The 23,344-nt window shown below is 44.1% G+C and overlaps 1 protein-coding gene across 1 annotated transcript in view; it reads right to left on the reverse strand.

Moving 5' to 3' along the window:
* The window catches only part of LOC115173873 (Kv channel-interacting protein 1), a 44,308-nt gene extending 38,325 nt beyond the window's left edge, over window positions 1-5,983 (reverse strand). The window contains exon 1 of the mRNA XM_029732359.1: window positions 5,715-5,983. Within this exon, the coding sequence (XP_029588219.1) occupies window positions 5,715-5,802 (88 nt within the window). The 5' untranslated portion in view covers window positions 5,803-5,983. The remainder of the gene's footprint in view (window positions 1-5,714) is intronic.
* Window positions 5,984-23,344: the final 17,361 nt, after the last annotated feature.

The following is a 23,344-nucleotide window of genomic DNA, read 5'->3' on the forward strand; positions in this document are numbered from 1 at the left end:
TAACCAGACACCTAGGTATCTGTAGATGTCTACATATTCTAAGTCAGAACCGTCCAGGGTAGTGATGTTAGATGGGTGGGCAGGTGCTGGTAGCGATCTGTTGAAGAGCATGCATTTAGTTTTACTTGCATTTAAGAGCAGTTGGAGGCCATGGAAGGAGAGTTGTATGGCATTGAAGCTCGTCTGGAGTTTAGTTAACACAGTGTCCAAAGAAGGGCCAGAAGTATACAGAATGGTATCGTCTGCGTAGAGGTGGATCAGAGAATCACCATCAGAAAGAGCAACATCATTGATGTATACAGAGAAAATTTATCGGCCCGAGAATTGAACCCTGTGGCACCCCCATAGAGACTGCCAGAGGTCCGGACAACAGGCCCTCCAATTTGACACACTGAACTCTGCCTGAGAAGTAGTTGGTGAACCAGGCGAGGCAGTCATTTGAGAAACCAAGGCTGTTGAGTCCGATAAGAACATGATGATTGACAGAGTCGAAAGCCTTGGCCAGGTCTATGAATACAGCTGCACAGTATTGTCTCTTATCGATGGAGATAAGATATCGTTTGTCGGGGTCCAGATTTTGCAGCTCTTTCAGAACATCAGCTATCTGGATTTGGGTGAAGGAGAAATGGGGGAGGCTTGGGCAAGTTGCTATGGGAGGTGCAGGGCTGTTGACCAGGGTAGGGGTGGCAATGTGGAAAGCATGGCCAGCCGTATAAAAATGCTTATTGAAATTCTCAATTATTGTAGATTTATTGGGCAGCTGGGAGGAGGTGCTTTTATTCTCCATGGACTTTACAGTGTCCCTGAACGTTTTGTGTTTCTGCATGCTGGATGCAAATTTCTGTGTGAAAAAGCTAGCCTTTGCTTTCCGAACTGCCTGTGTATGTTGGTTCCTAACTTCCCTGAAAAGTTGCATATAGTCGGGGGCTATTCGATGCTAATGCAATACGCCACAGGATGTTTTTGTGCTGGTCAAGGTCAGTAAGGTCTGGAGTGAACCACGGGCTATATCTGTTCCTGGTTCTACATTTTTTTGAATGGGGGATGCTTATTTAAGATTGTGAGGAAAGCACTTTTAAAGAATAACCAGGCATCTTCTACTGACAGAATGAGGTCAATATCCTTCCAGGATACCCGGGCCAGGTCGATTAGAAAGGCCTGCTCGCTTAAGTGTTTTAGGGAGCGTTTGACAGTGATGAGGGGTGGTCGTTTGACTGCAGACCCATTACGGTCGCAAGCAAAGGCAGTGATCGCTGAGATCCTGGTTGAAGACAGAAGAGGTGTATTTGGAGGGCAGGTTTGGGTAGGATGATATCTATGAGGGTGCCTGTCTTTACGGATTTGGGGTTGTACCTGGTAAATTCATTGATAATTTGTGTGAGATTGAGGGCATCAAGCTTAGATTGTAGGATGGCCGGGGTGTTAAGTATGTCCCAGTTTAGGTCACCTCAATTCACATATGGTGTCCAGGGCACGGCTGGGGGCAGAAGATGGTCAATAGCAAGCGGCAACGGTGAGAGACTTGTTTCTGGACAGGTGGATTTTTAAAAGTAGAAGCTCAAATTGTTTGGGCACAGACCTGGATAGTAAGACAGAACTCTGCAGGCTATCTCTGCAGTAGATTGCAACTCCGCCCCCTTTGGCAGTGTTATAGTTAGGGATGGAAATTTCAGGGTTTTTGGTGGCCTTCCTAAACCAGGATTCAGACACGGCTAGGACATCCGAGTTGGCAGAGTGTGCTAAAGCAGTGAATAAAACAAACTTAGGGAGGAGGCTTCTAATGTTAACATGCATAAAACCAAGGCTTTACGGTTACAGAAGTCAACAAATGAGAGTGCCTGGGAATGGGAGTGGAGCTAGGCACTGCAGGGCCTGGATTAACCTCTACATCACCAGAGAAATAGGATAAGGGTACGGCTAAAGGCTATGAGAACTGGTCGTGTAGTACGTTCGGAAGTAAGAGTAAAAGGAGCAGGTTTTTGGGCGCGGTGGAATAGATTCAATGCATAATGTACAGACAAAGGTATGGTAGGATGTGAATACAGTGGAGGTAAACCTAGGCATTAAGTTACGATGAGAGAGGTATTGTCTCTAGAGACATCAATTAAACCAGGTGAGTTCACAGCATTTGTGGGAGGTGGGACAAGAGAGTTAGCTGAGGCATATTGAGCAGGGCTGGAGGCTCTACAGTGAAATAAGACAATAATCACTAACCAAAACAGCAATGGACAAGGCATATTGACATTAGGGAGAGGCATGCGTAGCCGAGTGATTGTAGGGTCCAGTGAGTAGCCAGGCGGGCTGGAGACACGGCGATTCAGACAACTAGCGGGCCGGGGCTAGCAGGCTAGCAGAAGGGCCTTAGAGAGACGTCGCAATGGAAGAAGTCTGTTGTAGCCCCCTCGTGCGGTTACATCAGCAGACCAGTCGTGATGGATCAGCAGGGGTCCGTGTAGTAAAAGGGTCCAGGCCAATTGGCAAAATAGCTATAGTAGCCCAAGAAATTGGCTGATGTACCTCTTCAGCTAACAGTCCTGTATGCTCTAGACAGCTAGCGGGCCGCGGCTAGCAGACTAGCAGATGGGCATTCACGGGGACGTCGCGACGGAGAAGCCTGTTGAAAAACCCCCTCGGGCGGATTACGTCCGTAGTCCAGTCATGATGGATCGATGGGGCTCCGTATCGGCATAAAAGGGGTCCAGGCCAATTGGCAAAATAGGTATTGTAGCCCAAAGAGTGGCTGATGGACCTCTTCAGCTAGCCGGGAGATGGGCCTAGCTTCCGGGCTAACTGGTGCTTGCTTCGGGACAGAGACGTTAGCCAGGAGAAGCCAATCGGATAGCAGCTAGCTAGCTGCGATGATCCAGGTGAAGAGGTTCAGAGCTTGCGGTAGGAATCCGGAGATATGGAGAAAAAGAAGTCCAATAAGCTCTGGGTTGACTGGCAGGAGTTGTCCGGGCTAAAGGTTAGCTGATGACCGCTAGCAGTGGCTAGCTGACTACTAGCTAGTAGCTAGATAGCTGGTTAGCTTCCGTTGGGGGTTCCGATTCTAAAGTAAAGTAAATAGCAGATCCATACCACATTGGGTGAGGCGGGTTGCAGGACAGTATGTTGAATTTGGGGTTAAGAAAGATATATGCAAAGAAAAAAGATTTTAAAAGATTGATATATACACAGGACACGACAAGACGAAGACAAAGACGCCTGACTGCTACACCATCTTGGATTTTAAATTGACTTACAGTAGGCTATTAGTGTGTGAATGAATGCATTTATGTGATCTACATATCTTTTAATTGTTAACTTGTCTTTTGAGACAATGATTGTAAGCAATGATGAGCTTGCAGTCTGCACCTCATCACGATAGTAAACCAATGAGAGAAGCAGGACCTCTAGTGGTCATGAAAGGAACTGACATATCATAGCAGAGCTACACAGCTACCAGCAGAGGTCAGTGTTACTCTGTCAGTGACTGCTCAGTGAGCCAAAGCCCAGACAGACCTGGGGCCTTATTCATTAAGCCGATTCTTTTTCAAAGCGTTTCTTAAACAGACGCAAACTGAACGAACGGGGAAGGACCTACATGAATTTGTCCAATATAAACTCTAGTTTTATTTGCAAATTGAAATGGTTTGCAACTGTCTGGACTAATGATTATACAATGGATGTGCTTTTTGTCCTCCGTTTGAACTGAAATTAGAAGCAATTGATAAGCAATGTGCACAAAAGAAAAATCTATATACCTACCAAAGACAAAATATGTGTGGTGTTTTGTCTCACCCATTGCCTTTATGACCATTGTGTAATCCAATGTTCATAGATACAGACATAGCTCTTGTTCCCTGTGGAGCACTGAGATTGTGCAGAGACAGCCCAGTGAGATAGTGTGTGTGTGTGTGTGTGCGTGTCTGTGTGTATTTGACGTTATGCAGACCCTGGTCTCTTTCTTTTCCTAATCACTGTGTGTGAGTGTGCGCGCTTGTGCATGCCGTGCTTGTGTGTGTATGTGTCTTTGTGTGCGTGTGCATGCGTTTGTATGTGTGTGCGTGTGTGTGTGCTTTCAGCTTTTAAGGAGCCATTTGTTACACAACATAACCTCTGCAGGGCCCCCTAATGACATCATCTCAGTGTGACCTGGAGGCCAGTTTTACCCACTCTCTCAGAGTACAGAGCCAGCTTTACCACCAGTGTGTGCTGTCAAGTTTGTTGTACCCTCCAAGCACAAAGTAAATTGCAGTATGCCTGTGCATGTGTGCGCACAGCCTGGTCTCATAGACTAGACGTAACATAGCAAATGTAAATCTGGGACACTCAAATTAGTATGATATGTCACATTTGGAACGTAGGGTGGTTGGGTAGGCTTATAAGGCGAACGTCTAGCAAACCTGAGGTTTTTTGCTTGAAACTCATCACGGACAACATTAGCCTTTTAGCAACTTTGATACTACTTACAACTAATTAGCATGTTAGCTAACCCTTCCCCTAACACTAACCTTAACCCCTAACCTAGCTAACGTTAGCCACCTAGCTAATGTTAGCGTTAGCCACCTAGCTACGTTAGCCACAACAAATTGGCATTTGTAAAATATCACACCTCTGAGTCCAGGTTGGTGTGCAGGTTGGTGTGTGTGTGTGTGTGTGTGTGTGTGTGTGTGTGTGTGTGTGTGTGTGTGTGTGTGTGTGTGTGTGTGTGCATGCTTGTGCTGTATATCCTCCAGGCTCATAATGTACTGTACTGTACAGTACTGTATTTGAGATTGAGCTCTTTGTTCTTCCTCTTGCCCTGCTTTCCTTCAACAATAGAGGCAGTGGAATGAGATAATGAATCACAATAACATGAACACGCACACAATAATACAATGAATCACAACAATAAACCCCTTCCTTTTTATCCTATAGTGAGAGCATCACTGTGTTCCCCCGCCCCGCTCTTGCGTTGCCACGCCGACATGTTATTACACACATTCATCACACACACACACACACACACACGTTGTTCTCTATCACGTTTATCACTCCTCCGTTAGCACTCACTCCCTCCACCGCTTATTTATACAAGAATGAACATCATTCTGACAGAGATAGGGGAGGAGAGAGGGAGCGAGGGAGAGAAGGAAAGGGTGAAAGAGAGAGTGATAGAGTAAGATAGTGGCACAAATAAAGAGAAATGGATAAAGAGAGTCGGGGAAAGGGAGATATATCGATGGCTCTATAGCAGGGATGGGCAAGTCCAGTCCTCGGGGGCCAGAGTGGTATCAGACTTTTCCCCCCCATCTCAGCTGATTAAACTAATTGCATTCTGAACTGAAGATCCTGATTATTGGAGTCAGGTGTGTTAGCTGGGCCTGGGGCAAAAGTGTGACACCATTCAGGCCCCCTAGGACTGGAGTTGCCCATCCCCGCTCTATAGGATAGATGGAGCTATCCAAGAGAATCCACACAAACTCTATACAAACTGACACACATACACATGTACTCAGCTGTATACAAACTCCCACACAATCTCATGCACTTACATACAGTACATACAACCCCACAACAGACACTCAAAACCAGGTACAGCAACTTAAACCCTATAAACTCCCATACACACACACACATACTGTACAAACAGTATATTCACTTGACCATGCTCAAACTTGTCCTTGGATGCATGCTTGCACACTCACTCACTCACTCACTCACACACACACACACACACACCAGTGACATACCTTGTTTGAGAGTCCCTGTGATGAGTTTGTGCAGGGACAGGACAAACTTCACCAGTCCCTGTTTACAGCGCTTGGCACAGCCTGCCATTCTGACTCCAAGTTGGGCCAAAGCAGGCCAAGAATGGCCAAAGGGTGCCAATGTGTTCTGCAGCTGGAGGTACAGTCTATGTTTGATGTCGAAGGAGTTTATAGATATTTATTCAAGAAGATACGCAGTTCAGAGGAGGACCTCTTCTGAATCTCTCTTGCTGGGCTGAAAAAAACAGTGATCTCACCCTCTGTTTCCTGATCTCTCCCTCCGTCCCTCCCTCCGTCACATACCCCTCCTCTTTCCCCCTGAATCTTTCCAATTCTCGGTGTCCGAGAGAAAGAGAGTGAATGAGAGAGAGTGAGAGAGTCAGAAAGAAACAGACATGATTGGTAAGAGAAGTCTGATGTCAGAATCAAACTTTTGAAAATCATATATCTGGTTATGTTCCCTTACAAATGACTCCAAACTTCAAAAAGAAAACCTGTATAGACAATCCAGTGCGCTCTGAGTGCCAGAAATGATCCTGCTTTAGTTTAGTCCTCTTTCTTGTCTCTTTCTTCCATACTCCACTTTCAGCACCACTACCAGTGGACAGCTTCTAACAATGCAGGGCAATGCACACATACTGAGATCTAACACTTGCTTTCTCTTTCTCTTTCTCTCTCTCTCTCTCTCTCTCTCTCTCTCGCGCTCACTCTCTCCCTCTCCCCTCCCTCTTCCCCTAGCACATACACACACAAACCCCTGCACTGCGCTCACATATGCCTTATGCATCTCTGTATAATTCCAGTACATGACCTCACTAACAACCTCTCCATATAGTCTCATATAATGTATAGTACCGGTCAAAAGTTTGGACACACCTACTCATTCAAGGGATTTACATGATTTTTTTGTATTTTCTACATTGTAGAATAATAGTGAAGATATCTAAACTATTACAGTGCCTTGCAAAAGTATTCACTCCCAAAAGTATTCACTCCCAAAAGGATTCACACATTTTTCCTATTTTGTTGCATTACAACCTGTAATTTCATGTAATGGACATACACAAAATAGTCCAAATTGGTGAAGTGAAATTTAAAAAAATTCTTGTCTCAAACAATTCAAGAAAATGTAAAACTGAGAAGTGGTGGGTGCGTATGTATTCACCCCCTTTGCTATGAAGCCCCTAAATAAGATCTGGTGCAACCAATTACCTCCAGAAGTTGCATAATTAGTTAAATAAAGTCCACCTGTGTGCAATCTCGGTGTCACATGATCTGTCACATGATCTCAGTATATATACACCTGTTCTGAAAGGCCCCAGAGTCTGCAACGCCACTAAGCAAGGGGCAACACCAAGCAAGCTGCACTATAAAGACCAAGGAGCTCTCCAAACAGGTCAGAGACAAAGTTGTGGAGAAGTACAGATCAAGGTTGGGTTATAAAAAAATATCAGGAACTTTGAACATCCCACGGAGCACCATTATATCCATTATTAAAAAATGGAAAGAATATGGCACCACAACAAACCTGCCAAGAGAGGGCCGCCCACCAAAACTCACAGACCAGGCAAGGAGGGCATTAATCAGAGAGGCAACAAAGAGACCAAAGATAACCCTGAAGGAGTTGCAAAGCTCCACAGCAGAGATTGGAGTATCTGTCCATAGGACCACTTTAAGCCGTACACTCCACAGAGCTGGGCTTTATAGAAGAGTGGCCAGAAAAGAACCATTGCTTAAAGGAAAGAATAAGCAAACACGTTTGGTGTTCACCAAAAGGCATGTGGGAGACTCCTCAAACATACAGAGAAGGTACTCTGGTCAGATGAGACTAAAATTGAGTTTTTTGGCCATCAAGGAAAACGCTATGTCTGGTGCAAACCCAACACCTCTCATCACCCCGAGAACATCATCCATATTATGACATGTACAGCTCAAATTAGCAAAGAGAAACAACAGTCCATCATTACTTTAAGACATGAAGGTCAGTCAATTGAGAACATTTTTAGAACTTTGAAAGTTTCTTCAAGTGCAGTCGCAAAACAAATTGAGATTCTTCAAAGTAGCCACCCTTTTCCATGATGACAGCTTTGCCACCTCTTGGCATTTTCTCAACCAGCTTCACCTAGAATGCTTTTCCAACAGTCATGAAGCCTTCCCTGTAGCTCAGTTGGTAGAGCATGGTGTTTGCAACACCAGGGTTGTGGGTTCGATTCCCACGGGGGGCCAGCACAGGAAAAAAAAAAATATATATATATATATGAAATGTATGCATTCACTACTGTAAGTCGCTCTGGATAAGAGCGTCTGCTAAATGACTAAAAATGTAAAATGTAAAAAAAAATGTAATGAAGGAGTTCCCACATATGCTGAGCACTTGTTGGCTGCTTTTCCTTTACTCTGTGGTCCAACTCATCTCAATTGGGTTGAGGTCGGGTGATTGTGGAGGCCAGGTCATCTGATGCAGCACCATCACTCTCCTTCTTGGTCAAATAGCAGTTACACAGCCTGGAGTGTTTTTGGGTCATTGTCCTGTTGAAAAACAAATGATAGTTGCACTAAGCGCAAACCAGATGGGATGGTGTATCGCTGCAGAATGCTGTGGTAGCCATGCTGGTTAAGTGTGCCTTGAATTCTAAATAAATCACTGACAGTGTCACCAGCAAAGCACCCCCACATCATCACAACTCCTCCTCCATGCTTCACAGTGGGAACCACACATGCAGAGATCATCTTTTCACCTACTCTGCTTCTCACAAAGACACGGCGGTTGGAACCAGAAATGTCAAATTTGGACTCATCTTTACAGCAGTTCAACCATGAAGGCCTGATCCAGTTTCCTCTGAACAGTTGATGTTGAGATGTGTCTGTTACTTGAACTCTGTGAAGCATTTATTTGGGCTGCAATTTCTGAGGCTGGAACTTATCCTCCGCAGCAGAGGTAACTCTGGGTTTTCCTTTCCTGTGGCAGTCCTCATGAGAGCCAGTTTCATCATAGTGCTTGATGGTTTTTCCGACTGCACTTGAAGAAACTTTAAAAGTTCATAACATTTTCCAGATTGACTGACCTTCATGTCTTAAAGTAATGATGGACTGTTGTTTCTCTTTGCTTATTTGAGCTGTTCTTGCCATAATATGGACTTGGTCTTTTTCCAAATAGGGCTGTCTTCTGTATACCACCCCTTCCTTGTCACAACACAACTGATTGGCTCAAACGCATTAAGAAGGAAGGAAATTCCACAAATTAACTTTTAACAGGCACACCTTTTAATTGAAAAGCATTCCAGGTGACTACCTCATGATGCTGGTTGAGAGAATGCCAAGAGTGTGCAAAGCTGTCATCAAGGCAAAGGGTGGCTACTTTGAAGAATCTCAAATGTAAAATATATTTTGATTTGTTTAACACTTTTTTGGTTGCTACTTGATTCCATATGTGTTATTTCATAGTTTTGATGTCTTCACTATTATTCTGCAATGTACAAAATAGTACAAATAAAGAAAAACCCTGGAATGATTAGGTGTGTCCAAACTTTTGACTGGTACTGTATATATATATATATTCCATCCAGGGCATTCTCAAATTCTCAAGTCTGTACATAAGCAACAAATGTCACACACACCAAGTCTAACATCTCATTTCACTTTCAATCTGTCCTGTCTGATCAATCAACCCACCAATCACATCCATACCAGTTCTGCTGTCAATTTTTCTATCAGCCAATCATTTATAGTGACGAATTTAGCCTGTTTTCACAGGTCAGATATGAGTGACCATAAAGTGTAGGCTCCGCCTCCTCCTTCTCAGTCTCTCCGTTCAGACCCGGAAGCTTTCCTTCCTAAACAAACACACTTCAGCTATTGGTGAGGAAAAAGCAAGGGACAGGGAGGGGGCTGAGAGAGAGAAGAAGAAGGGGAGAGAGAGAAAGTGAGAGAGTTAGAGAGCATAGAAGAAAGGATGGAGCAGTAATCTTGTAAAATGGAGAGCTTCCATGCCTGTACTATGTATAGATACTTCTTTATTAATCCCCAAAGGGAAATCATTTCTCAACACAGCCAAGACAATAGTCATACAACACAAAGCATTTCAATGCATTTATTCATAAAACACAGGCTAGGTAATGGTCTAATAGCATTAGCACATTAGAAAATGGGGGAATGCAGATACACAGCGGCATGAAGGAAGGGAGAAGAGGGGGAATGAAAAATAAATATACAGGAATAGCAAGTTAAAAAGCGAGTGACTATTGGTTGAGAGAAAGAGCTAGAAGGGTCGATGCCGGTGGTGCTGTATAATGTGTCCAATGCGCCATAAACTCCCATAGTTTATACATGCTCAGGCTGTGGGGCTTGCCAAGGACAAAAGATCAACATCTGCATATAGACAGAACTAGCCCTGAGACTCACCTACACTAGTTTACTACCTCTGTGACTGTGACTCCTGGAGGAGAGGGGAAGGAGAGGAGAGAGGAGAGAGGGGAAGGAGAGGAGAGGAGAGAGGGGAAGGAGAGGAGAGAGGAGAGAGGGGAAGGAGAGGAGAGAGGAGAGAGGGGAAGGAGAGGAGAGGAGAGGACGACAGGGGGGAGGAAGGAAGAGGGAAAGTGTTTGGGGGGGCTTATGGTCAGACAGATACAACAGAACAAAATTGGAAAGATTGGAACATAAGATGGGGGAGAAGAGAATGAAAGGAGATAAAGTAGTAGTGACCATTTAAGCAGAGATCTCATAATGTATGAATTAGAAGAGAGGAGGGTGGAAATAAAGAGATAGGTGGGGGAGCAGAAAGTGGATGAGTGGACGAGAACTGACGAGTAGAGTAGAGAAATGAGGAGAGATTGTTTCCATACAGCTTCTCTGTTTGCGGTTAATAACTGTGGAGATTGTTGAGAGAGGGTGAATTTGCATAAACATGTTTTCTTATTACAGCCTTCATTGTTATACCACCTTCATTGTTATTCATTAATACGATTAAGGTTACGTTTACATACCGATTCAAGGCGGTAATATGAGATAATTGCTTGTCTCTTCCCAAATTAGAAGTGGTTTTGTTTGATGTTTGTTTATGCAGGGATTAACTAGTGTTTCCATCTCTTGCCTGGCAGGAGAGAGAAAAGAGCAGCTTACCTGATTGGCACTACGCCTAATTAAGATGGAGGAAGAGAGGGAAGAAAGAAATAAGGGGATGGAGAGAGAGTGGAGTGGAAGAGAGATTGGTATTGGTATGTATTAGGATCCCCCTTAGCCGCTGCAAAAGCATCAGCTACTCTTCCTGGGGTCCACATGAAACATGACATAATATAATGTAGAGATAGAGTTTCTTCCCTTTTAATGCCAATAAAGCTTCTTGAATTGAATGGAGAGAGAAAGAAAAGAAAGGGGGTGAGGGCGTGGAAGAGAGGGGGTGAGGGCGTGGAAGAGAGGGGGTGAGGGCGTGGAAGAGAGGGGGTGAGGGCATGGAAGAGAGGGGGTGAGGGCGTGGAAGAGAGGGGGTGAGGGCGTGGAAGAGAGGGGGTGAGGGCGTGGAAGAGAGGGGGTGAGGGCGTGGAAGAGAGGGGGTGAGGGCGTGGAAGAGAGGGGGTGAGGGCGTGGAAGAGAGGGGGTGAGGGCGTGGAAGAGAGGGGGTGAGGGCGTGGAAGAGAGGGGGGAAATTGGCAAAGGGTTGAAGGGGAGGGAATGGCTAAAATAAAGACATTGTAGATTAAGAGATTGAAAGGGGGGTGAGGAGATATGAAGAGAGGAGGGTGGTGCAAAGGGATAGAGAGAGGAAGAGGGGAATCGGGATACAGTATATGGATGGGAAGGGGATAGGAGGAAAGAGGGAGAAGGGATTGCTTTGAATGCAGTCGGTCTGTCAGAGCATTACACACACAGCTGTAAACTCAGATAGCGTCCTGCCTCTAAATATAGCACACCCTAAGATGGACAGATAAGACCAGAACAAAACAGAGGGGGGGGGAGATGGTGGTGTGACAGAGAATAAGAAGTTAATGCTAACACATAAACATGCAAAAGAAGCCCATCACCACAGAACAGCTTATTTACATACTCAGAACACACAAGCACACACACAAAAAAAGTTGCACACACAAACACACTGCCCACATAGATATTGGCACTAAAACAAATTATTGCTTGAGCGAAAACATTGTAAAATAATTAGCATTTGATTTTGACCGCCTACATGGAATACAATAACGTCAGTAACATGAAACGTCATGTTCATTTACAGTTTCTGTCAGAAAAAGACTCAAAATCCAATTTCCATCCAGCTGGGTGTCCCAGACATGCTGGAGGAGGAAGCCCATTTTAGGAGCTCAACAGTGGGGTGTGAGCAGCGAGCTCTACCTGGAGAGTTGGAACTGGTGCTCCAGACACCCAGATACAGGTTGACGTTTAGATAGGGCAGCTGCAAAGTCACAATTTACTATATTGTAAACTTTAATTTAAAAAAATTTTGCTTTTTGGTCTTAATTTAAGGTTAGGCATTAGGGTTAGCAGTGTGGTTAAGGTTTAAAATCAGATCATTCTGCAGAGCTGCCCCCAGAACAAGATTCATGGGGGAAAAACACTAACCTGCCACCCAGACACCCAGTCTCCATATCCCCCTCAGGACGCATCACTGTGGGTTTGATGGAGTGACAGCATCCCTGTGGGACCTCCAAAATTAAAACACCAAAGCTAACATCGTAGCTCTGCCACAAAAATGGAAGAGGCAATCACTCAAAAGAGAAAGCAATTATTTGGTTTGTCTGCCTCCAATGAAAAATCATGCAGTACATGGCTTAAAATGACTAGTATATATCGTAAAATGTGTAAGTTTCAATTAAGTTCGAGAGGGTTGACAACTATGCGGCACACAATTCAAGATAGTTGGGAACAGATTTTTGATGTTCCAAATCAAATCAAACTTTATTTGTCACATGCGCCGAATACAACAAATATAGACTTTACCGTGAAATGCTTACTTACAAGCCCTTAACCAACAGTGCAGTTCAAGAAGAAGAAAATATTTACCAAGCAGACTAAAATAAAAAGTAATAATAAAAGTAACACAATAAGAATAACAAGGGTCTATACAGCGGGCACCAGCACCGAGTCAGTGTGCCGGGGTACAGGTTAGTTGAGGTAATCCGTACATGTAGTTGGGGGCGAAGTGACTATGCATAGGTAACAAACAAACAGCGAGTGTACAAAAATTGTCCGGTGGCGATTTTATGAATTGTTCAGAAGTCTTATGGCTTGGGGCTAGAAACTGTTGAGGCGCCTTTTGGTCCTATAACTTGGGTGACTGGAGTCTGACAAGTTTATGGGCTTTCCTCTGACACCACCTATTATACAGGTCCTGGATTGCAGGAAGCTTGGCCCCAGTAATGTACTGGGCCGTTCGCACTACCCTCTGTAGCGCCTTACGGTCAGATGCCGAGCAGTTGCCATACCAGGCGGGGATGCAACCGGTCAGGATGCTTTCGATGGTGCAGCTGTAGAACCTTTTGAGGATCTGGGGACCCATGCCAAATCTTTTCAGTCTCCTGAGGGGGAAAAGGTTTTGTCATGACCTCTTCACAACTGTCTTGGTATGTTTGGACCATGATAGTTCGTTGGTGATGTGGACACTAAGGAACTTGAAACTCTCTACCCGCTCCACTACAGCCCCGTCGATGTTAATGGGGGCCTGTTCAGCCGACCTTTTCCTGTAGTCCACGATCAGCTCTTTTGTCTTGCTCACATTGAGGGAGAGGTTGTTGTCCTGGCACCACACTGCCAGTTCTCTGACCTACTCCTTATAGGCTGTCTCATCGTTGCCGGTGATCAGGCCTACCACTGTTGTGTCATCAGCAAACTTAATGATGGTTTTGGTAATTTTTTGGCCACGCAGTCGTGGGTGAACAGTGAATACAGGAGGGGACTAAGTACACACCCCTGAGGGCCCCAGTGTTAAGGATCAGCATGTTGTTGCCTACTCTTACCACCTGGGGGCGGCCCATCAGGAAGTCCAGGATCCAGTTGCAGAGGGAGGTGTTTAGTCCCAGAGTCCTTACCTTAGTGATGAGCTTCGTGGGCACTATTGTGTTGAACGCTGAGCTATAGTCAATGAACAGCATTCTCACATAGGTGTTCCTTTTGTCCAGGTGTGAAAGGGCAGTGTGGAGTGCGATTGAGATTGCGTCATCTGTGGATCTGTTGGGGCAGTATGCGAAATGGAGTGGGTCTAGGGTGTCCGGGAGGATACTGTTGACGTGTGCCATGACCAGCCTTTCAAAGCACTTCATGGCTACCGACGTGAGTGCTGCGGGGCAGTAATCATTTAGGCAAGTTACCTTCAGTTCCTTGGGCACAAGGACTATGGTGGTCTGCTTGAAACATGTAGGTATTACAGACTCGGTCAGGGAGAAGTTGAAAATGTCAGTGAAGACATTTGACAGTTGGTCCGCGCATGCTTTGAGTACACGTCCTGGTAATCCTTTTGGCCCAACGCTTTGTGAATATTGACCTGTTTAAAGGTTTTGTTCACATCGGCTACTGAGAGCGTTATCACACAGTCATCCAGAACAGCTGGTGCTCTCGTGCATGCTTCAGTGTTGTTGCCTCGAAACGAGCATAAAAGGCACTTAGCTCGTCTGGTAGGCTCGCATCCCTGGGCAGCTCACGTCTGGGTTTCCCTTTGTAGTCCATAATAGTTTTCAAGCTCTGCCACATCCGACGGGCGTCAGAGCCGGTGTAGTAGGATTCAATCTTAATCCTGTATTGATGCTTTGCTTGTTTGATGATTCGTCTGAAGGCATAGCGGGATTTCTTATAAGCATCCGGATTTGTCTCCCGCTCCTTGAAAGCAGCAGCTCTAGCCTTTAGCTCGATGTGGATGTTGCCTGTAATCCATGGCTTCTGGTTGGGATATGTACGTACAGTCACTGTGGGGACGACGTCATCGATGCACTTATTGATGAAGCCAATGAATGAGGTGGTGTATTCCTCAATGCCATTGGATGAATCCTGGAACATATTCCAGTCTGTGCTAGCAAAACAGTCCTGTAGATGAGCATCCACGTCATCTGACCAGTTCCGTATTGAGTGAGTCACTGGTATTTCCTGTTTTAGTTTTTGATTGTAAGCAGGAATCAGGAGGATAGAATTATGGTCAGATTTGCCAAATGGAGGGCGGGTGCGAGCTTTGTTTGCATCTCTGAGTGTGGAGTAAAGGTGGTCTAGGATTTTTTCCCCGTGGTTGCACATGTGACATGCTGATAAAAATTCGTAAAACTGATTTAAGTTTTCCTGCATTAAAGTCCCCGGCCACTGGGAGCGCCGCTTCTGGGTAAGCATTTTCTTCTTTGCTTATGGCCTTATTTATAGAGTTGGTTGAGAGCGGTCTTAGTGCCAGCTTCGTTTTGTGGTGGTAAATGGACGGCTACGAATAATACAGATGAGAACTCTCTTGGTAGATAGTGTGGTCTACAGCTTATTATAAGGCGAGCAATACCTTGAGACTTCTTTAATATTAGACATCACGCGCCAATACCATGGAATCGGTTTTATGAACTGTTATACCAACGCATCAATCCCTTTTTTTAAATTTAAACTATTATATAATATTCTCACCATAAAAAGAATGCTCAATATATTGGGCATTGAACAGTCAGCCCTGTGCAGCCATGAGGAAGCATAATACATATATAATCTAACTGTTCTTTGGAGGCTTGCTTTTGGAATCAGGTTCAGGAGGGTTTAAGTCGTAATGTCAGTGTTCAGATAGACCTACAAACAGTACTGTTAGGTGAACTGAAAAACCACAATCAATCAATTAAAAATATGAGTGTACTCATAGCTAAAGTATTTAATTTCAGGGAAGTCTCAGTGGAAATGGTACACATAGAAAGGTTCAAGACCCTCATAAGACATCACAGTAAAATAGAAGGATGTATTGCAAATGGAAATAGTAAAATTGTAGTGTACTGGGAAAGATGGGTTCGTCTGTGGACATCTGAGGGTTGGAATTACGAAGGGAGTCATTGGTTGATTGGCCGATACACTTGGAAACCAGTGCGATTAGGAGAGCAACGTGTATACAGTGAGGGAAAAAAAGTATTTGATCCCCTGCTGATTTTGTAAGTTTGCCCACTGACAAAGAAATGATCAGTCTATAATTTTAATGGTAGGTTTATTTGAACAGTGAGAGACAGAATAACAACAAAAAAATCCAGAAAAAAACCGCATGTCAAAAATGTTATAAATTGATTTGCATTTTAATGAGGGAAATAAGTATTTGACCCCCTCTCAATCAGAAAGAATTCTGGCTCCCAGGTGTCTTTTATACAGGTAACGAGCTGAGATTAGGAGCACACTCTTAAAGGGGATGCTCCTAATCTCAGTTTGTTACCTGTATAAAAGACACCTGTCCACAGAAGCAAACAATCAAAGAGCTCGCCAAGGATGTCAGGGACAAGATTGTAGACCTACACAAGGCTGGAATGGGCTACAAGACCATCGCCAAGCAGCTTGGTGAGAAGGTGACAACAGTTGGTGTGATTATTCGCAAATGGAAGAAACACAAAAGAACTGTCAATCTCCCTCGGCCTGGGGCTCCATGCAAGATCTCACCTCGTGGAGTTGCAATGATCATGAGAACGGTGAGGAATCAGCCCAGAACTACACCGGAGGATCTTGTCAATGATCTCAAGGCAGCTGGGACCATAGTCACCAAGAAAACAATTGGTAACACACTACGCCGTGAAGGACTGAAATCCTGCAGTGCCCGCAAGGTCCCCCTGCTCAAGAAAGCACATATACATGCCCGTCTGAACTTTGCCAATGAACTGGGTGAAAGTGTTGTGGTCAGATAAGACCAAAATGGAGCTCTTTGGCATCAACTCAACTCGCCGTGTTTGGAGGAGGAGGAGGAATGCTGCCTATGACCCCAAGAACACCATCCCCACCGTCAAACATGGAGGTGGAAACATTATGCTTTGGGGGTGCTTTTCTGCTAAGGGGACAGGACAACTTCACCGCATCAAAGGGACAATGGACGGGGCCATGTACCATCAAATCTTGGGTGAGAACCTCCTTCCCTCAGCCAGGGCATTGAAAATGGGTCGTGAATGGGTATTCCAGCATGACAATGACCCAAAACACACGGCCAAGGCAACAAAGGAGGGGCTCAAGAAGAAGCACATTAAGGTCCTGGAGTGGCCTAGCCAGTCTCCAGACCTTAATCCCATAGAAAATCTGTGGAGGGAGCTGAAGGTTCGAGTTGCCAAACGTCAGCCTCGAAACCTTAATGACTTGGAGAAGATCTGCAAAGAGGAGTGGGACAAAATCCCTCCTGAGATGTGTGCAAACCTGGTGGCCAACTACAAGAAACGTCTGACCTCTGTGATCGCCAACAAGGGCTTTGCCACCAAGTACTAAGTCATGTTTTGCAGAGGGGTCAAATACTTATTTCCCTCATTAAAATGCAAATCCTTTTATAACATTTGACATTTTTTCTGGATTATTTTGTTGTTATTCTGTCTCTCACTGTTCAAATAAACCTACCATTAAAATTATAGACTGATCATTTCTTTGTCAGTGGGCAAACGTACAAAATCAACAGGGGATCAAATACTTTTTTCCCTCACTGTATATATAGACACCGTTCAACAGTTTGGGGTCACTTAGAAATGCCATTGTTTTCGAAAGAAAATCAACTTTTTTGTCCATTAAAATAACATCAAATTGATCAGCAATAAAGTGTAGACATAGTTAATGTCTGCAACACCACTAAGCAAGGGGAACCACCAAGCAAGCAGCACCATGAAAGACCAAGGAGCTCTCCAAACAGGTCAGGGACAAAGTTGTGGAGAAGTACAGATCAGGCTTGGGTTATAAAAAAATATTCAAAACTTTGAACATCCCACGGAGCACCATTAAATCCATTATTAAAAATGGAAAGAATATGGCACCACAACAAACCTGCCAAGAGACGACCACCCACCAAACTCACAGACCAGGCAAGGAGGACATTAACCAGAGAGGCAACAAAGAGACCAAAGATAACCCTGAAGGAGATGCAAAGCTCCACAGTGGAGATTGGAGTATCTGTCCATAGGACCAGTTTACCAGTCTGAGCTATGTTGTTGATGTAAATTGAGAAGAGCGTGGGGCCTAGCATTGAGGCTTGGGGTACTCCCTTGGTGACAGGCAGTGGCTGAGAGCTATATTTTCTGACTTTATATACTGCACTCTTTGGGAGAGGTAGTTAGCAAACCAGGCCAAAGACCCCTCAGAGACACCAATACTCCTCGACCGGCCCACAAGAATGGAATGGTCTACCGTATCAAAAGCTTTGGCCAAGTCAATAAATATAGCAGCACAACATTTCTTAGAATCAAGCGCAATGGTGACATCATTGAGGACCTTTAAGGTTGCAGTGACACATCCATAACCTGAGCGGAAACCAGATTGCATACCGGAGAGAATACTATAGACATCAAGAAAGCCAGTCAGTTGATTATTGACAAGTTTTTCCAACAATTTTGATAAACAGGTCAAAATAAAAATAGGCCTATAACAGGATCAGCTTGATATACAGGATAAATACAGGATGAACCGTGGCTGCCTTCCAAGCAATGGGAACCTCCCCAGAAAGGAGAGACAGGTTAAAAAGTTCAGAGATAGGCCTGGCGATGATAGGGGCAGCAACCTTAAAGAAGAAAGGGTCTAAACCATCTGACCCAGATCGTTTTTTGGGGGTCAAGTTTCAGGAGCTCCTTCAGCACCTCGAACTCAGTGACTGCCTGCAGGGAGAAACTTGGTAGCGGGGCAGGGGAAAAAGAGGGAGAAGCATCAGGGATAGTCGCATTAGAAAGGGTGGGAGATGAGGAAATGTTGGACGGGCAAGGAGGCATGGCTGTGTTAAATAAGAATCCTGACTTAATGAAGTGGTGATTAAAGATCTCAGACATGTGCTTCTTGTCAGTAACAACCCCATCATCAACATTAAGTGACATGGGCAACTGGGAGGAGGAGGGTTTATTCTCCAGGTCTTTAACTGTTTTCCAGAACTTTTTGGGGTTAGACCCACAGAGAGAGAACTGTTCCTTAAAGTAACAAACATTGGCCTTCAGGATAGCTTGAGTGAACTTTTTTCTCATTTGCCTAAATGAGAACCAGTCAGCCTGAATATGCGTGTGCCGAGCCTTTCGTCAAATGCAATTCTTGAGGTGGAGTAACTCTGCAAGATCATGGTCGAACCAGGGGCTGAACTTGTTTTCAATTCTAATTTTCTTTATGGGGCGTGTTTGTTAACATTACCACTGAAAATATAAAAAAAGAAGGTCCAAGCATCTTCGACAGAGGGGACCAAGCTGATTCTATACCATTTTACAGAGGCCAGTTCATGAAGGAAGGCTTGCTCATTAAGGTTTTTTAGCAAGCGTCTATAACAAATCAGGACAGGTCGTTTCACTGAACAGCCATTACGAACACAGGCTGTAAAACAGTGATCACTAAGGTCATTACAGAAAACACCAGACTGTATCTATCAGTATATACTGTATAGAAAGTGTATTAGAAATGATGCAATTAATGTTATTTGATAGACTCCAATTATATCTCTCCCTCCTCCTCATCCCCCTCTTCTTCCGTCTCCTGCCCTCCTAGGGCACCCTGCTGGCAGATGTCTGTCTGCACTGCTACACACACACACACACACACACACACACACATGGTACACACACAGTAGACTGTATCTGACAAAGATATGCTCTCTCTCATACAAACACACACACAGTGAGGAAAGTTCCAGAGGTGTCTGTCTGCGTCATACAGTGTGTTCCAGAATCCGTAGTGGGGCCGAGGCCCAGATGTTGCCATCGTTGACAAGTACACGCACACACACGCAAGCATGAACGAAGGCGCGTACGTACGTACGCACACACACACACACACACACACACACACACACACACACAAAAACAAATTATTGCTTCAGCGAAAACAACATCAGAAAACCCATTTGCCTTTGATTTTGACCCCCTACATGGAACACAATACATCAGTAACATGAAACATCATGTTCATTAACAGGTTCTGTCATAAAAGACTCCAACATCTCTCCAGCTGGGTGGCCCAGACATGCTGGAGGGGGAAGCCCATTTTTGGAGCTCGACAGTGGGGTGTGAGCAGCAAACTCTGCCTGGAGGGTTGGAACTGCAACTCCAGACACCCAGTCTCCATATGCCCCTCGGGACGCATCACTGTGGGTTTGATGGAGTGACAGTGTCCCTGTGAGACCTCCACAATTAAAACACCATAGCTAACATCGCAGCTCTGCCACAAAAATGGAAGAGGCAATCACTCAAAAGAGAAAGGAATTAATTGGTTTGTCTGCATCCAATAAAAAAAACATACACTACATGGCTTAAAATGGCTAGTATACAGTAAATTGTAAAATATATCAGTTTCACTTAAGGTCGAGAGGTTTGACAACTATGCAGCATACAATTCAAGAGAGTTGGGAACAGATTTTGATGTCCCAATACCATGGAATCGGGTTTATAAACTTTTGGTACTGTCCTTCAGTGGCTCACATTTAGAGTCAGGTCCAGGAGTGGTTGTTAAGTCAAAATGGCTGTGTTCAGATGGACCTATAAACAGCACTGTTAGGAGAACTGAAAAACCACGGTCAATCAATGGGAAATATCATTATACTCTTAAAGTATTTATTTTTAGGGCAATCTCAATAGAAACTGTAAAAATAAAGAGGTTCAAGACCAGCTTAAGACATCACAGACAAATAGAAGGATGTATTGCAAAAGGAAATAGGTTAGTCTGTGGACATTGAGGGTTAGAATGAATATGGGAATGATTGGTTGATTGGCCAATACACTTGGAGTCCAGTGCGATTTGGAAATATACTATATGTAATTGACAAATACTGTATATAAAGTTTAAGTTGTGATCCCTTGTTGATGTCACCTAAATCCACTTCAATCTGTATGGAGGGGAGGAGACAGGTTAAAGAAGGATTTTTAAGCCTTGAGACAATTGAGACATGGATTGTGTATGTATGCCATTCAGGGGGTAAATGTGCAAGACAAAATATTGAAGTGCCTTTGAACGGGGTATGGAAGTACGTGCCAGGCGCACTGGTTTGAGTGTGTCAAGAATGGCAACGCTGCTGGGTTTTTCACGCTCAACAGTTTCCCATGTGTGTATCAAGAATGGTTTTACCACCCAAGGGACATCCAGCCAACTTGACACAACTGTGGGAAGCATTGGAGTCAACATGGGCCAGCATCCCTGTGGAATGCTTTGGACACCTTGTTGAGTCCATGCCCTGACGAATTGAGGCTGTTCTGAGGAGGTGCAACTCAATATTAGGAAAGTGTTCACAATGTGTTGTACACTCCATGTATATATTTATTATATACATGGGGCAAAATAAAATAAATAAAATAAATAAATACATAGTGTTTTTTAAAGGGGGTTAGAAATTATGCAACTAATGTTATTTGATAAACTCCAATTCTATTCTAATTTCATAGCTGATCTATCCCCTAAAAAGCATACAGTTGAGGTAAACAGTTGAAGTTTACATACAGCTAGGTTGGAGTCATTACAACTCGTTTTTCAACCACTCCTCAATTTCTTGTTAACAAACTATAGTTTTGGCAAATCGGTTAGGACATCTACTTTGTGCATGACACAAGTAATTTCTCTAACAATTGTTTACAGACATTATTTCACTTATAATTCACTGTATCACAATTCCAGTGGGTCAGAAGTTTACATACACTAAGTTGACTGTGCCTTTAAAAAGCTTGGGAAATTCCAGAAAATGATGTCAAGGCTTTAGAAGCTTCCGATAGGCTAATTGACATCATTTGAGTCAATTGGAGGTGTACCTGTGGATGTATTTCAAGGCCTACCTTCAAACTCAGTGCCTCTTTGCTTGACATCATGGGAAAATCAAAAGAAATCAGCCAAGACCTCAGAAAAAATATTGTAGACCTCCACGTCTGGTTCATCCTTGGGAACAATTTACAAACGCCTGAAGGTACCACGTTCATCTGTACAAACAATAGTACTCAAGCATAAACACCATGGGTTCATGCAGCCATCATACCAGCTCAGGAAGGAGACGCGTTCTGTCTCCTAGAGACAAATTTACTTTGCTGCGAAAAGTGCAAATCAATCCCAGAACAACAGCAAAGGACATTGTGAAGATGCTGGAGGAAGCAGGTACAAAAGTATCTATATCCACAGTAAAAATAGTCCTATATCGACATAACCTGAAAGGCCGCTCAGCAAAGAAGAAGCCACTGCTCCTAAACCGCCATTAAAAAGCCAGACTACGGTTTGCAACTGCGCATGGGGACAAAGATCGTACTTTTTGGAGAAATTTCCTCTGGGCTGATGAAACAAAAATAGAACTGTTTGGCCTTAATGACCATCGTTATGTTTGGAGGAAAAAGGGGGAGGTTTGTAAGCCGAAGAGCACCATCCCAACCGCGAAGCACGGGGGTGGCAGCATCATGCTGTGGTGGTGCTTTGCTGCAGGAGGGACGGGTGCACTTCACAAAATAGATGGCATCATTAGGGAGGAAAATTATGTGGATATATTGAAGCAACTTCTCAAGACATGAGTCAGGAAGCTAAAGCTTGGTCGCAAATGGGTCTTCCAAATGGACAATGACCCCAAGCATACTTCCAAAGTTGTGGCAAAATGGCTTAAGGACAACAAAGTCAAGGTATTGGAGTGGCCATCACAAAGCCCTTACCTCAATCCTATAGACAATTTGTGGGCAGAACTGAAAAAGCGTGTGTGTGCAAGGAGGCCTACAAACCTGACTCAGTTACACCAGCTCTGTCAGGAGGAATGGGCCAAAATTCACTCAACTTATTGTGGGAAGCTTGTGGAAGTCTACCCGAAACATTTGACCCATGTTAAACAATTTAAAGGCAATGCTAGCAAATACTAATTGAGTGTATGTAAACTTCTGACCCACTGGGAATGTGATGAAAGAAATAAACAATTCTCTCTACTATTATTCTGACATTTCACATTCTTAAAATAAAGTGGCGATCCTAACTGACCTAAGACAGGGAATATTTACTAGGATTAAATGTCAGGAATTGTGAAAAACTGAGTTTAAATGTATTTGGCTAAGGTGTATGTAAACTTCCGACTTTAACTGTATCTACTCTTCTCCTATACCACCCCATCTCCCTCTTCTTCCTTCTCCTGCCCTCCCAAGGGCACCCTGCTGACAGCTGTCTGTCTGCATTGCTACACACACACACACACACACACTGTAATTGACAAAGATATGCTCTCTCTCATACAATCACACATGTGCAGATAAACACACACACAAGCACACACGCTGTGAGGAAGGTTCCAGAGGTGTCTGTCTGCGTCATACAGTGTCCCAGAATCCGTATTGGGGCCAGGGCCCATATGTTGCTGTCACTGACAAGCAGAAAAACAGACACACAAACACACAACGTTTTGCAAGAGTAGGGAAGCATACAATAATCAATTCATTCATATCACCACCCATTTTTCCATAGCAATCTCATATCTGTCTCTACCTTCCTGTAACTTTATCTCTAGAACAGTCAAGATCAACTGACCTACA

Source organism: Salmo trutta, chromosome 3, assembly GCF_901001165.1.
Source record: "Salmo trutta chromosome 3, fSalTru1.1, whole genome shotgun sequence".
Lineage (NCBI taxonomy): Eukaryota > Metazoa > Chordata > Actinopteri > Salmoniformes > Salmonidae > Salmo > Salmo trutta.